This window comes from Phyllopteryx taeniolatus, chromosome 2 (assembly GCF_024500385.1).
Source record: "Phyllopteryx taeniolatus isolate TA_2022b chromosome 2, UOR_Ptae_1.2, whole genome shotgun sequence".
NCBI classification, from domain to species: Eukaryota; Metazoa; Chordata; class Actinopteri; order Syngnathiformes; family Syngnathidae; genus Phyllopteryx; species Phyllopteryx taeniolatus.
In genome coordinates this window covers 29,337,901-29,352,637 of record NC_084503.1, presented here as the reverse complement: position 1 = coordinate 29,352,637, position 14,737 = coordinate 29,337,901, and the positions used below count along the sequence as shown (strand labels likewise).

General features: G+C 41.7%; 2 protein-coding genes across 6 annotated transcripts in view; one reads left to right on the top strand and one right to left on the bottom strand.

Moving 5' to 3' along the window:
• The window catches only part of rec114 (REC114 meiotic recombination protein), a 65,150-nt gene that overhangs the window by 36,547 nt on the left and 13,866 nt on the right, over nucleotides 1–14,737 (bottom strand). Inside the window, exon 2 of one of the 2 annotated variants that reach the window (XM_061765647.1) lies at nucleotides 8,367–8,456. The exons of the other annotated variant lie outside the window; for it this stretch is intronic. Coding sequence (XP_061621631.1) covers nucleotides 8,367–8,456 — 90 coding nt within the window. The remainder of the gene's footprint in view (nucleotides 1–8,366; nucleotides 8,457–14,737) is intronic. 2 annotated transcript variants of the gene reach the window in all.
• Nucleotides 1–14,737, top strand: part of LOC133474197 (uncharacterized) — a 57,694-nt gene that overhangs the window by 29,144 nt on the left and 13,813 nt on the right. For 2 of the 4 annotated variants that reach the window (XR_009787401.1, XM_061765649.1), the window contains one exon: nucleotides 12,819–12,894. The exons of the other annotated variants lie outside the window; for them this stretch is intronic. Coding sequence is in view for 1 of the 2 variants with exons in the window: in XM_061765649.1 (XP_061621633.1) it covers nucleotides 12,819–12,894 (76 nt within the window). In the remaining variant the exon portion in view is untranslated. The remainder of the gene's footprint in view (nucleotides 1–12,818; nucleotides 12,895–14,737) is intronic. 4 annotated transcript variants of the gene reach the window in all.

Sequence of the window (14,737 nt, the reverse complement as noted above, 5' to 3'; positions counted from 1 at the left end):
AGCGTGGTGAGATTACTACGGTGAGTGCATGTGGCCCGGCAGTACAAAATACACACGCAATTTTATATTTCACCACAGGATGGCAGTAAACTTGTGGCCGAACTCTCGCGAGGCCATTTTGCACATGATCTGTTTTTTGCCCATCTCTAAAATGGCAACTGGAAGTAAGAAAAGGAAAGTTGATAGCGAGGGCCACCATTTCCAGGACAAATGGAAGTCTGAATATTTTTTCACTGAGTTTAGAAACAACTGTGTCTGCCTAATTTGCCAAGAGACTGTGGCTGTGTTCAAGGAGTTCAATATAAAGAGGGACTACCAGACGAAACATGCTAATTATGACAAGCTAATTGGGAATTAACCCAGTGAAAAATTGAAGCAACTGGAAGCTGGTTTAACGGCACAGCAACACTTTTTCACAAGAGCCAGTGAGTTGAATGAAATTGCAACAAAGCAAGCTATAAGGTGGCAACGTTGATTGCCAAGCACTGCAAACCTTTTACTGAGGGTGAATTTATTAAAGACTGTGATGAAAATGGTGGAGAACATTTGTCCTGAGAAAAAGCAACAGTTCGTTAATGTTTCCCTGGCTCGTAGCACTGTGTCACGAAGGATCAAAGAAGTTTCTTCTGATATTAAGAGACAGTTGGACGCAAAAGGAGTGGAGTTTGAATTTTTTTCGTTAGCCTGTGACGAAAGCACGGATACATCCGACACCGCTCAGTTACTTATTTTTTTGAGAGGAGTGGACAGTGAAATGAACGTGCGCGAAGAGCTACTTGACCTCCAGAGCCTTAAGGACCAAACAAGAGGGAAATATTTATTTGCTTCTGTTTGTTCCGCTGTAGATGACATAAAATTACAGTGGAATAAAATCACGGGGATTATTACGGATGGCGCACCTGCCATGGTTGGTGAGCACAGTGGGTTACCAACCCTAGTGTGTAACAAAGTAAGCGAAGAAGGAGGTAAAGCTATAAAACTCCACTGTATTATTCACCAACAAGTTCTATGTGCATAACATCTGAAATATGATCACGTTATGAAACCGGTGATAAAGGCTATTAATTATATTTGCGCCAAAGCCCTGTGCCACCGCCAGTTTCAACAATTTCTACTGGATATCCACGCTGAATACGGAAATGTTGTGTATCACACTGATGTAAGATGGCTCAGTCGGGGGTCTGCACTGCAGCGTTTCTACTCACTCAAAGAGAAAATTGGACAATTCTTGGGAAAAAAGGGACAACCGATGCCAGAACTAACCAATCCTGTTTGGCTGTCTGATTTTGGATTTTTAGTTGACATAACCCGACATCTGAACGCCCTGAACACGAGCCTTCAGGGGCAAAATGCATTGATAAGCCAACTGTATTCACATATTAAAGCCTTTCGGACCAAGCTGCTTCTTTTCCAAACCCACCCAATACCACACATTTCCAATCTCTGCAAGAAATAATTACCTGTTTTCCAGCGCACAATATCAGCGCGCAAATGAGGAGGTATGCCGCAAAAATCTCATCTCTGACTGAGGAGTTTCAACAGCGTTTCGGGGATTTTGTAACTATTGAAAAGGAGATCACGCTTTTTACTTCTCCCGTTTCTGTGGATCTCAGTGACGTTCTCGCCCACCTGCAGTTGGAGCTCATTGCGCTGCAGTGTGACACGGAGTGTCGCAGCCGGTACCAACAACTCCCTCTTGTCAACTTTTACCAGCAGCTGGATAAAGACAGGTTCCAAGAGATTCGTACATTTGCAAAGAAAATGTTGAGCTTATTTGGCGCAACATACTTGTGCGAGAAGACATTCTCAGTCATGAACATGAATAAGAGGACAAGACTAAGTGACTCCCACCTGCTTGACATCTTGCGCATTAAAACCACCGCTTTTGAGCCAGACCTGCCCCATTTACTGCAGTCGAGATCTCAGTATCACCCTTCACATTAATGCAAACATGTTGTTTGTTGATTCTGATGAATAAAGTTTGAGTTTGAGTCAAATTTAATAAATTTTTATTTTAACCTTCATTTATCCAGGTCAGGCAGTTATCAGATCTGGTTTGAGAATCGTTGTATTCTGTTTTAATTTATGTTTAACATAACGTCCCAACTTGGCGGCACGGTAGCCGACTGGTGAGAGTGTCTGCCTCGCAGTTCTGAGGTCTGGGGTTCAATCCCCGACCCCGCCGATGTGGAGTTTGCATGTTCTCCCCGTGCCTGCGTGGGTTTTCTCCGGGCACTGCGGTTTCCTCCCACATCCCAAAAACATGCATGGTAGGTTAATTGAAGACTCTAAATTGCCCGTAGGTGTGAATGTGAGTGTGAATGGTTGTTTGTTTATATGTGCCCTGCGATTGGCTGGCAACAAGTTCAGGGTGTACCCCGCCTCCTGCCCGATGATACCTGGGATTGGCTCCAGCACTCCTGCGACTCTTGTGAGGATAAGTGGCTCAGGAAATAGATGGATGGATGGACAACGTCCCAACTTCATTGGAATTGGGGTTGTATTAAAACCGCTACGAAAACCCGCTTGTTCTATCGGTTGTGCTTCACCAATATCTTTGCAAAGACTTTATAAATCGTTGAGAGCAGGCTTATTGGGCGATAATTTCTTGGGTCCATTTTATCGCCTGATTTATGTAGCAAAATGATTTCTGTGTCTTTCCATGTCGCCGGTACTTCTTGCAAGTGCAAGCAGAGTTGAAATAGTTTTCCAAGGATCTTATTAAGTTTGTTGCCTCCTGCTTTAAGCATTTCAACAGAAATTTTATCCAGACCACAAGCTTTTCTGGCCTTAAGTGAAGTAATAGCGCTTTCAACCTCTTCATCCAGGATACATGGAACTGGGTCTGCTTCTAGCTTTCCAGTAATCATTCGGTGAGGGTCACTGAATAGGTTTGTATAAAATTATTTAACTCGTACGAGTTCTTGGCAGCGGCGGCACGGTGGCCGACTGGTTAGAGTGTCAGCCTCACAGTTCTGAGGACCTGGGTTCAATCCCCGGTCCCACCTGTGTGGAGTTTGCATGTTCTCCCCGTACCTGCGTGGGTTTTCTCCGGGTACTCCGGTTTCCTCCCACATCCCAAAAACATGCATGAATTGGAGACTCTAAATTGCCCGTAGGCATGACTGTGAGTGCGAATGGTTGTTTGTTCCTATGTGCCCTGCGATTGGCTGGCAACCAGTTCAGGGTGTACCCCGCCTCCTGCCCGATGACAGCTGGGATAGGCTCCAGCACGCCCGCGACCCTAGTGAGGAGAAGCGGCTCAGAAAATGGATGGATGGATGGATGAGTTCTTGGCAGCTGTGACATATCGTTCCATTTTCCATTTTCAAACCAAAAAATATTTTCTTGTGGCGAATTAATGCATGGTTTACGTTTTTTATTCCGTGTCCCGCTTCAAGCGTTTTCTGAAAAAAAGTTCTCAATTCTTCTCGTATCTTTTTCCGAATCGTCTTGGACATTTCAACATATTAATTTTTTTTGATAAAGCTGCCCCTTTTCTTAATTTCTCATTGCTTTTTAATTAAGTCAAAAGTAGCGTTAGATATTCTGGATGTTGTCGTCTTTCTCGTTGATGGCGCTACTTTTTGTGCAGTTTGAACAATCCCGTTTACAATTTCGTCAATGTGTTTTGACAGATCTGTCTTCCAGCGTTAGAAGAGGTTTAAAGCGATTAGCCAAACGTATTTGAAACTTGTCGCTTCTTTCTTGAGTTAAGTTTAATTTGGTAAGCTTGCTCTTTAGAAATTTATTTCGTTCAAGTTGGGAGTTGATTTTCACTTTGAGCTGAACCAATCTGTGGTCACTTCCAATGTCAAATTTGTTTAGGGTGGTGTAATCCGTAAATATCCCTTTGTTGTTGGACAGGAAGTAGTTTATGACGCTAGTGTTACCTTGTGGGCTTATCCATGTCCACTTTCTGTTCCATTTCTTGTTAAAGAACGATTTGATAAAGTATAAGCCTTCTTGTTCAGCAAATTCTATGAAGTGTTCTCCTCTTTCGTCTCTTGATCCCATTCTGTTGGATCCAATTGATTTCTCGCCAGAGTTAAGGCTAATCCTGGCGTTAAAAGTCACCCATGACTATTAGAAATTTGTGCTTTGATTGACTATAAAGACGGGATAAATCCTTGTAAAATGCTTCCACCTCGTCGTCGGTGTGGCTGATGGTCGGCGCATATATTTGTCTCAATTGAAGCGAGTAACGCTTTCTAATAGAGATGGTACATGTGGCGATTCTATCGGAAACACTTTTGACGCTGGTAACGTAACTGCCGATACTTTTATTAATAATGAAACCAACTCCACCATTGCTTTCTGATCCTCTGTAATAAAATAGATAGCCATTATAGAGAGTCAACATAGCTTCATCTTTCCGACGTATTTCACCAAGTCCAATTATATCCCTTTTGATGGCTTCTAGCTCATGTTGTAGCTCTTCTCATCGAGAATCGTCCTTTAGCGTTCGCACGTTGAGCGTCCCAAAAATAAGATTAAGCGCGTTATGTCTTTTTTGCTTCTTTCTTGCTACTTCTAAAGATTGTCCTTTGGTTTGACTTAAAATGTTTGCAGGAGTAACCGTATTCTGGTCTAGCAGCCATATTTAACCCGGTGATTCTTAGCACCCGCTGCCGCCAAGCTTGTCTGCCCGCTGCCATAGGCAGAGGCTCTTTGGCCTCCGGGGAATGAGGGCCGTGTTTTTTGTTGTACTGCAAGAAGGAATAGGCCCTAATATATATGTGTGTGTGTGTGTGTGTGTGTGTGTGTGTGTGTGTGTGTGTGTGTGTATACACACACACACACACACACACACACATCCATTTTCTGAGCCGCTTCTCCTCACTAGGGTCGCGGGCGTGCTGGAGCTTATCCCAGCTATCATCGGGCAGGGTACACCCTGAACTTGTTGCCAGCCAATCGCAGGGCACATATAAACAAACAACCATTTGCACTCACGTTCACACCTATGGGCAATTTAGAGTTGTCAATCAACCTACTATGCATGTTTTTGGGATGTGGGAGGAAACCGGAGTGCCCGGAGAAAACCCACGCAGGCACGGGAAGAACATGCAAACTCCACACACACACACACACACCCACACACATGCGCACATACACACGCACGCGCGCGCACACACACACACACACACACACACACACACACACCTTCCATCTCATAAAACCCATTAAATCAGGAATTCAAAAAATTAGAATACTGTGAAGAAATTACCATTTACTTCTCAGTTTTTGTAGAAAAAAAAGACATTAGGGTCACAATAAATCAATCAAAATATGATACTTTCAAAACGATATGTTAATCTTCAATACTTGGTTGGGAATCCCTTTGCTTTAATCACTGCCTTGATGCGCCGTGGCGTTGAGGTAATTAGCTGTGTGACATTGCCTCGGAGTTATGGAAGCCCAGATTTGCTTGATGGTTGCTGTCAGCTCGTCTTTGTGGGTCTGGTGCCCCTCATTTTCCTCTTGATAATACCCCATAGATTCTCAATGGGGTTTAGATCCGGCGAGTTGGCTGGCCAGTCAAGCACTGATGGCATGGGCATCAAAGCAGATTTTGGTGCTTCTGGTGGTATGGGCAGGGGCCAGGTCCTGCTTGAAGATGAAATATGCATCTCCATACAGATCCACAGCAGAAGGAATCATGAAGTCCTCTAAAACATTCTGGTAGACTGTTGCGGTGACTTTGGATTTAAGAAAGCAGACTTTACCAACACCTGGACTGGACATTGCACCCCAAATCATGACTGGCTGTGGATATTTCACACTGGACCTCAAGCAATTTGGGTTCTGTTCTTCACCCGTCTTTCTCTAAACCCTTGGACCTTGATTCCCGAATGAAAGGCACACTTTGCTTTCATCGGAAAAGAGGACCTTGGACTACTGTCCAACACTCCAGTCCTGCTTCTCCTTGGCCCAGTTTAGACACTTCCTATGTTGGCTCAGGCTCAGAAGTGGCTTGACCCGAGGAACCCAAAAGTTGTAGCCCATCTCCCGGATGTGTCTGAATGTGGTGGTTTTTGAAGCTGTGACTCCCACCTCATTCCACTCTTTCCATTGACATGCTATCTCTGCTCTTTTGAATCTTTGATCGATTTTTGATATTTTTGTTATTATTAATAATTATTATTCTTTAAATTATTTATTTTGATTTATTTTAATTATTAATTGTTGAATGACTGTTTTAATTATTGTTTTTTCCTTAAATGATTCTATTGTACTATGAATTGTTGAATCATTTTATAACAGTTAGAATGCTTTGTTCATTTTATTATTATACATTATTTTAATGGTGGAATTATTTCATTGTAACTATTTATGTTTGTATTTATTTTATTATTGTAATTCATTTGTAATTGTTTAAAATATTTCTTTGCAATTATTTATATTTTTTATTTTAATTATATTATATTTTAATTGGGCGGCACGGTGGCCGACTGGTTAGAGCGTCAGCCTCACAGTTCTGAGGACCCGGGTTCAATCCCTGGCCCCGCCTGTGTGGAGTTTGCATGTTCTCCCCGTGCCTGCGTGGGTTTTCTCCGGGCACTCCGGTTTCCTCCCACATCCCAAAAACATGCATTAATTGGAGACTCTAAATTGCCCGTAGGCATGACTGTGAGTGCGAATGGTTGTTTGTTTCTATGTGCCCTGCGATTGGCTGGCAACCAGTTCAGGGTGTACCCCGCCTCCTGCCCGATGACAGCTGGGATAGGCTCCAGCACCCCCGCGACCCTAGTGAGGAGAAGCGGCTCAGAAAATGGATGGATGGATGGATTATATTTTAATTGCTGAATCATTATAATTCTTAATTTGTTTAATTATTTATCTTAAACTATCAGTATTTCTCATTTTATCATTCTGTTTTGTGTTTAGTTTTGTTTATTTGTTTTCCTGTAATTATTAATATTTTATAATTATTTTATTTTTTATTGTTGAATGATGTTTTCTTATTATTAATAGAATTAATAATACACACAATCGTGAAGCAATTAATTTTGCAAAGAGAAGCTGACAATTACAATAAATGAATTTCAACGCCAAGACAAAGTCCCGTAATGTTGTTTTTGATAAAAATTTAAAATTATATTCATTGATGCAGGGGCATAAATAAACCATTGTAATTGTAACCACTTTCTCATTTTTGCATTCAATTATAGCTTGGACTATTCTTTTGTACTATGTGTCACAACGAGGAAGATTAAGAAGACAATTTTAATGCATCTACAACTGTTGTTTTTGCAACCATTTTAGTTAAGTCTTAGTTTTAGTCTTTTGAATTAATTATTACTTTTTGTCACATTTTAGTCATTTCAATATGTGATAGTTTTAGTCCAAATTTAGTAGACGAAGCCTAAAATAGAATGACCTTAACTATCAAACAAGCAAAACAAATATAATGGCCTTAACTATCAAACAAGCAAAACAAATACACAACAGCTTAATAATCACGTGACTCGTAGCACCCACCCTGTAGTTAAGCTTTCTGGTCTTTGTTTCTGTGGCAACGGCCACAATTACAGTATGTACCTGTACTGTTGAGTTTGTTTATTTTGTTGTTGTTGGTTTGTTGTTGTTGTGTGGAGAGCAGCAACAGATCTAAAATGCTACATTTCCCTCCATGTTTCAGAAAAACACTCAGACTTAGTCAATATATCAACGCATTACACTTAATGCCCGACCAAAAATTCCTGCATGTTCAATACCTAACAGTTACACACACAAAAGGTAATGAATTGACTTTAGCACAACAAAGCTAACTTCAGCCTGAAGCTAGCTAGCACCCCATTCACACCCGGAGTTATGTGGAAGACTTTAAGTTTACTACTAAAGGCTGCATGATAAATGGAAAAAAATATTGTCATTGCAATAATGGGACGTGGAATATGCGTATCGCAAAGATGTACAAGAAATTAATACTTTTATATGGTACTGTTTTGTTGCATGCGTGTGGCGTTTATAGTTTATAGTTTGACCAATCCGATGCGACCGTATTTGCGCATTGCCATCCACACCCTTAGATACTGGTCTTCTATTGGCTAAAGTCAGGACAGTCCTACTCCTGTTTTAACAACTGGCATGGTGAGCATGCATTTTGAACTTCTGACAGACAATCCCAAAACAATTTTGTCCAGTCTCATCTTCGTTGTCATCCCCTTCCTGTTTGCAAAACTCGCACACGTCTCGTCATCATTTAGTCATCCAAAAGCCATGTTTCGCTCCTCACCATCACGTTATCGTCATGAAATAAGGGGCGCGAACAAAATCATTTCGTCATTGTCATCATTAACAAAAACAACACTAATGCACAAACGTGTAAAATAACAGCAACGACATAAGAATAATCTTACCAAGCATTCCTGTCCCTGCAAGACCATCAAATATCCAGAGTCCAAGATCGTTCCGATAATTTCAGGCTCATTCTTCTTTGCTTCAAATATCTATTGAGGTTAAAAAAGATGCAGTCTTAAAGGGGACATATGATGAAAAATTGCCTTTTTAATTGCTTGTATACAAATAACGCAGACCTACGGGGGGACAGGCCAGTGCAAACCGTAGCCCCTGTCCCAAGCCCAGCTCAGGAAAGCTTTTGATGCAGTAAATCACTCTGTTCTTCTTACCAAGCTCTCAAAATTTAACTTCTCTCGCAAAGCTGTGAGCTGGATTGAATCATATCTGCATGACCGAACACAATCTGTATCAGTTAACAACTGCAGATCAGAGTCTCTTAGGCTAACCTCTGGAGTCCCTCAGGGATCAATATTGGGCCCCCTTTTATTTAGTCTTTATATCAACGATTTGCCCACTGTTTGCTCTGAAGCAGAGTGCGTAATGTATGCAGACGATACAGTTTTCTTTGTTCATGGTCGCTCCAAAGATACTGTTGCTGCTAAACTCACTAATACAATGTCCTGTGTCACAACTTGGTTGCAGGAGTGCTATATACAGCTAAACGTTTCTAAAACTGTAGGCATGTATCTCACTAAAACAAATAGAGTATCACCTGACCCCGACATACTTGTTAATGGAGAAAAAATGCAAATTGTCAGCCAATACAAATATCTTGGGTTAATAATAGATTCACAGCTTTCCTTTAAAGCCCATATTGACAAATTGTGTAAAAATATCAAATTAAACCTCGCAAATTTTCGTGCAATTCGGAATGAAATGTCAACTGAAGCTGCAAAAATTTACCTGCATTCGATGATTCTTAGTCACTTTAACTATTGCATAACCAGTTGGTCCCAGGCTGGTCAGAATGCAAAAAAAACATTGGAAGTTTTGTACAAACAAGTAATTAAAGTGATGGATAAAAAACCAAGGCACTATCATCACTGTGCAATTTAAAAAAAATACAGTCTTTTAAACTGGGACCGTCTTCACATATTTGCAGATTTAAATTTGATTTATAAAGTACTGCATGATTTGGCCCCAGCTCCTCTGGCTGAGTTCATCAGCCAAAGAAACAGCTCTGAGCGTGTCACTCGAGGCTCTGTCAGAGGTGACTGTCTCATTCCTCTGCGCAGGAGCACTTTCAGTAAGTCAGCCTGGTCAGTGAGGAGCGCTGGTGAGTGGAACTCAGTAGCTAAGGAGGTTAAACTGCTTACAACATACAAGGCCTTCACAAAAAAACTGAAAATGTGGCTAGTTAACACCTATAGCTGCCAACACTAAAAGACAAGTATGTTATGTTGTCTTTTTGTTATGATCAAAAAATTATGGTTTTATTCTCTCTTAATAGTATAGTTTGATTATGTATCCTGTATTATGTTGTCTTGTAGATGTATTTTACTGCTTTTTTACATCATGGCCAGGGGACTACAGATGAAAACTAGCCTTCTGGCTAATTCTGGCTTTTTTAACCATGTGTACTTCATGTGTTTTATGAAATTGCATTGTCCCCTTTCAAAAATAAACTGAAGTAACAGATAACTGCAGAGGATTTCATCAGAAAGAGCATCTGGCATAACATTTTTACAAACAATAATAAGTGTTCATGCTAAGCCTTTCATAAAAGATTGGTCGTTGCCCGGGTTAACAACTGCCACCTGTGCCATAAACCTACAGGGCTGTGGTGAAATTTTAGCTACTGTGGTTCGAAGACAACGGAAAGGAGCATGTCTACAGGCAGAATGTAAAGAGTAAAGCACTGAGCCTAAAACTAAAAGTAGACTTTGAATGTTTTGATAGGCATTGGTTGACATACATCATCCATCCATTTCAACACCACTTATCCTGGTTAGGGTCGCTGGAGCCTATCCCAGCTGACTTCGGGCGAAAGGCGGACTACACCCTGAACTGGTCGCCAGTCAGTCGCAGGGCACATATAGACACGGACAACCATTCGCACTCACACTCACACCGTCACTAAGTGGGAACTGAACCCACGCTGCCCGCACCAAAGTCAGGCGAGTGTACCACTACACCATCAGTGACTCTTGGTTGACATATTTAGGAAAAATGTAGTAACATTGTGTGTACAGGAGAGAAGGTTGAAAGTCACTCGGGCCATAAGCTTTGGAACAGCAACAATTATTTTACCATGGCATTGATAGAAAAGAGAAATGGAGTAGAGTTTATCCTGAAGGAAGAGTTTGCTCAGAATGTCCAGGAGGTGAATAGTGTCAGATCGAGTGATGAGGCTTAAGCTTGAAATCAAGGGTGTTACGTTTCATATTAATAGAGGTTACGCCCCAAGGTAGGATGTGAAGTAGAAGAGAAAGCTACATGCTGGATGGAGCATGACAAAATAGTTGAGACCTTCCCAGGCAGAGAGAGTGTAGTGATTGGGTTAGATTTTAATAGACATGTTGGTGATGGCAACAGGGGTGACAAACAAGTGATGGGTTGGTAGACTTTGCTAAATGTATGGAAATGGCTGTAGTGAACACTTTCTTCCAGAAGAGGCAGAAGCATAGGGTAACATAAAAGAGCTAAAGTAGAAGAAGGTAGACCACATCTTTTGCAGATGATGTAATCTGGAGGAGACTGTAAAGTAGTGGTAGAGTATTGCAAAATGGCAGGATGGTGGTGTGTAAGATTACTTTGGTAATCCTGGTAGTGAGGAAGACAAAAAAAAAACATTTTTAAAAATCTGTGAATAAGTGAATCCACGGGTGCCGAACCGTGAGTATGTGGGGGTCCACTGTATTTGCTTTGAGGGTGTTGGAGAAGCACAGAGAAGGTCAGAAGGAGGTGTATGGTGTCTTTGTAGATCTAGAGAAGACGCGTCAAGAGACGCGCCACTTCTTTGTTTATTGTTTAAAGCTAGCAAGTTTAGTTAGCTCGGCGGCAACCGTCGTAGTTACGAACGCAAAATCACTGGATGATTGCAATTTCAGCAAGTGCTGGCGATCATATACTAAATTACTTTAGATATTGATTGATGTTGGTGTTGCAGGCAAAGTATTTTGGTAAAAATATCAATGACTGTCTCAAGCAGCAGCCGCTGCCGACATCCTCATTAGCTTGTGTAGCACTTTTCCTAATAATCACAATTATTTTGATCACTATTGTAATCAACAATTATTAATCACAATTATTCCTCATGTTAAGGAAAAAGCTTCATTTTTATTGCACTACTTTTTAACAAACAATATGTAACAGCTTTCAGTTCAAAATGACTCTTTAAATAAGAATAAATGATAGATAATAATTTTTAAAAATGAGCCCAAAAAATTCTAATATAGCAAGGACTATCTGAATAAATCTACTCAGTCTTGCACGAAGAACTAACTACGCAAATCACAAATTACGAAGAACGCGACAGTTGTGATTTCCCTCTCTATTTACTCCCAGCCTTTTTCGATGTGGTCAGGCCAGCCGAAAAGCTGAAATCAAGGCAGCTGCTACAACCATTGTTAATAGTGTATTACCATGACACGCTGCCTCGCCGCCAATGTGCTGAGAGAGCCAACTTCAAAATAAAAGCTTTATATATTACCACAATGGACATTAATGCCAATCAATGCCATTTTAATCTTTTATTTTGAAGTTGGAACCGGAGTGCAGTGCAGAAGTTTAATGAAGCCTTAACTTTGCGTTCGCCCCCTGGTGGCTGGCTGACTAGGTGGTGGGCACTACTGCAAATGAAGCAGTGCCCACATTTTAAATGTAAAAACATTTACAAAACAAACAGACTATCAGGCTCATTTAATCACGGTAGCCAAAATCGCGATCATGATTAAAATTTGATTAATTGTGCAGCACTAGTGGCACGGTGGAGACTGGTTGGAGCGTCTGCCTCACAGTTCTGAGGACCGGGGTTGAATCCCCGGCCCCGCCTGTGTGGATTTTGCATGTTCTCCCCGTGCCTGTGTGGGTTTTCTCCGGGCACTCCGGTTTCCTCCCACATCCCAAAAACATGCGTGGTAGGTTAATTGACAACTCTAAATTTTCCGTAGGTGTGAATGATGTGAGTGCGAATGGTTGTTTGTTTGTATGTGCCCTGCGATTGGCTGGCAACCAGTTCAGGGTGTACCCCACCTCCTGCCCGATGATAGCTGGGATAGGCTCCAGCACGCCCTAGTGAGGAGAAGCGGCTCAGAAAATGGATGGCTGGATGGATGGATGGATGTGCAGCCCTAGGTCCACATATAATCAACAGTACAACTAATAGATTAGTACCGCACATAGTACATCAATACAGTAGTTAGACATGATTCAATGATACAGTAGTGACTCAAAATACATGCTACAGTGTCGAACAAGGAAACAACATTAACACAAAAGACACCAATTAATAATTTGCTCATATTTGAAATCAAATACTGTTAAAACAAAACATTTATTTTAATCCTCAGGTATCAGATGAAAAGCGTATCAAGTGGATATCCATCCATCCGATTTCTACACCGCTTATCCTCACTAGGATCACAGGTATGCTGGACCCTACCACAGCTCACTGCAGGCAGGTGGCGGGGTACACCCTGAACTGGTTGCCAGCCAATCGCATGGCACATATGAACAACCAACCATTTGCACTCACATTCAAAACTACAGACAATTTAGAGTCTTCAATTAACCTACCGTGCATGTTTTTGGGATGTGGGAGGAAACCGGAGTGCCCGGAGAAAACCCATGCTGGCACAGAGAGAACATACAAACTCCACACAGGCGAGGCCGGATTTGAACCCTGGTCCTCAGAACTGTGAGGCGGATGCGCTAACCAATCGACTACCGTGCCACATCAAGTGGATATAATAAAACCTAAGCAGGCATGTCAAACTCGCAGCCCCGGGGGCCACATCCGTCCCACCTCCTCATTTTATGTGGAAATAATTTGTGTCAACTTCCATAATTCTTGCTAAAATCTGTACCAAAATTTCATATCGTAATATGTAATAAATAATAAAGTTGAGATATTGCAAGCATTTTTTTTGGATACCCCTTTTTACAGTAACTTGAACAATCGCAACAAACAATCATCCTTGACTTCTGATTAGAAAACAAATTATCCATAATATTGTTGTGTATATATCAGGCGTGAAACATATATATAGTATTATGGTCATAACGTCCCTCTGAGGAAAACTGTCCCAACAATGTGGCCCCTGACAAAAATGAGTTTGACACCCCTGATCTAGAGAAAGCCTCTGACAGGGTACCCATAGAGGAACTGTGGTACTGAATGAGGAAGTCTGGAGTGGCAAATAAGTATTTTACAATAGTACAGGACATGTATGAGAGCTGTAGGACAGTGATGAGGTGTACTGAGGATGTGACAGGAGTTTAGGGTGGAGTACTGCATACAGGGATCAGCTCTGAGCCCCTTCCTGTTTGCAAAAGTGATGGGTAGACTGACAGATGTGGTTAGACTAGAATTCCCATGGACCATGATTGTGATCTTCAGTGAGAGCAATGAACAGGTGGAAGAACATTTAGAAAGGTGGAGACGTGCAGTGGAAAGGAAAGGAATGAAGATTATCTGAAGTGAACGAGAAGGTAGAAGGGGGACAGTGCGGTTACAGGTAGAAGAGTTAGCGAGGGTGGAGGCCTTTAAATACAGTCCAGAGCAAAGGAGAGTGGGGAAAGGAGGTAAAGAAACACATCTAAGCAGCTGGAATAGGTGGCGGAAAATGTCAGGTGTTTAATGCGATGTGTCTATGACAGTGGTGAGGCCAGCCATGTACTCTATGTACAGCTTAGACAGTGGCACAGAAGAAATGAAAAGAGGCAGAGCTGGAGGTGCCGGATCTATTTAGGAATGGCCAAATTGGATAGGATTAGAAATTAGGTCATCAGAGGGATAGCCAAGGTTATATGTTTTTGAGACAAAATTAAAAGACAAGACTTTGTACACGTTCAGAGGAGAGAGAGTGAGTACCGGTATATTGGTAGAAGGATGATGAGGATGGAGATGCCAGGCGGGAGAACTAGAAGAAGACCTAAGAGAAGGTTGACAGATGTAGTGAGGGGAGATATGAGGGAAATTGGTGTTAGAGAGGATATTGCAGAAGACAGGCTTAGATGGAAAAGGATGACACGCGGTGGCGACGAAGAAGAATAAGAATTCCTTGTATACAACTACTGTACCTGGGTCTCTACAGTGCCTGCCCACCCATTAAGTGTGAAAATACATAACCAAGGAAATCTTCCGCTCGCTGGTTATTTCCGCAAGTCTCTGTAAGCAAATTCAGAGTTTTGCAGTATGGTGACAGTGCAACTCATTTATATTATATCTCTCCTACACCGAGTTCCTCCGCCCATGAATTGACAACTA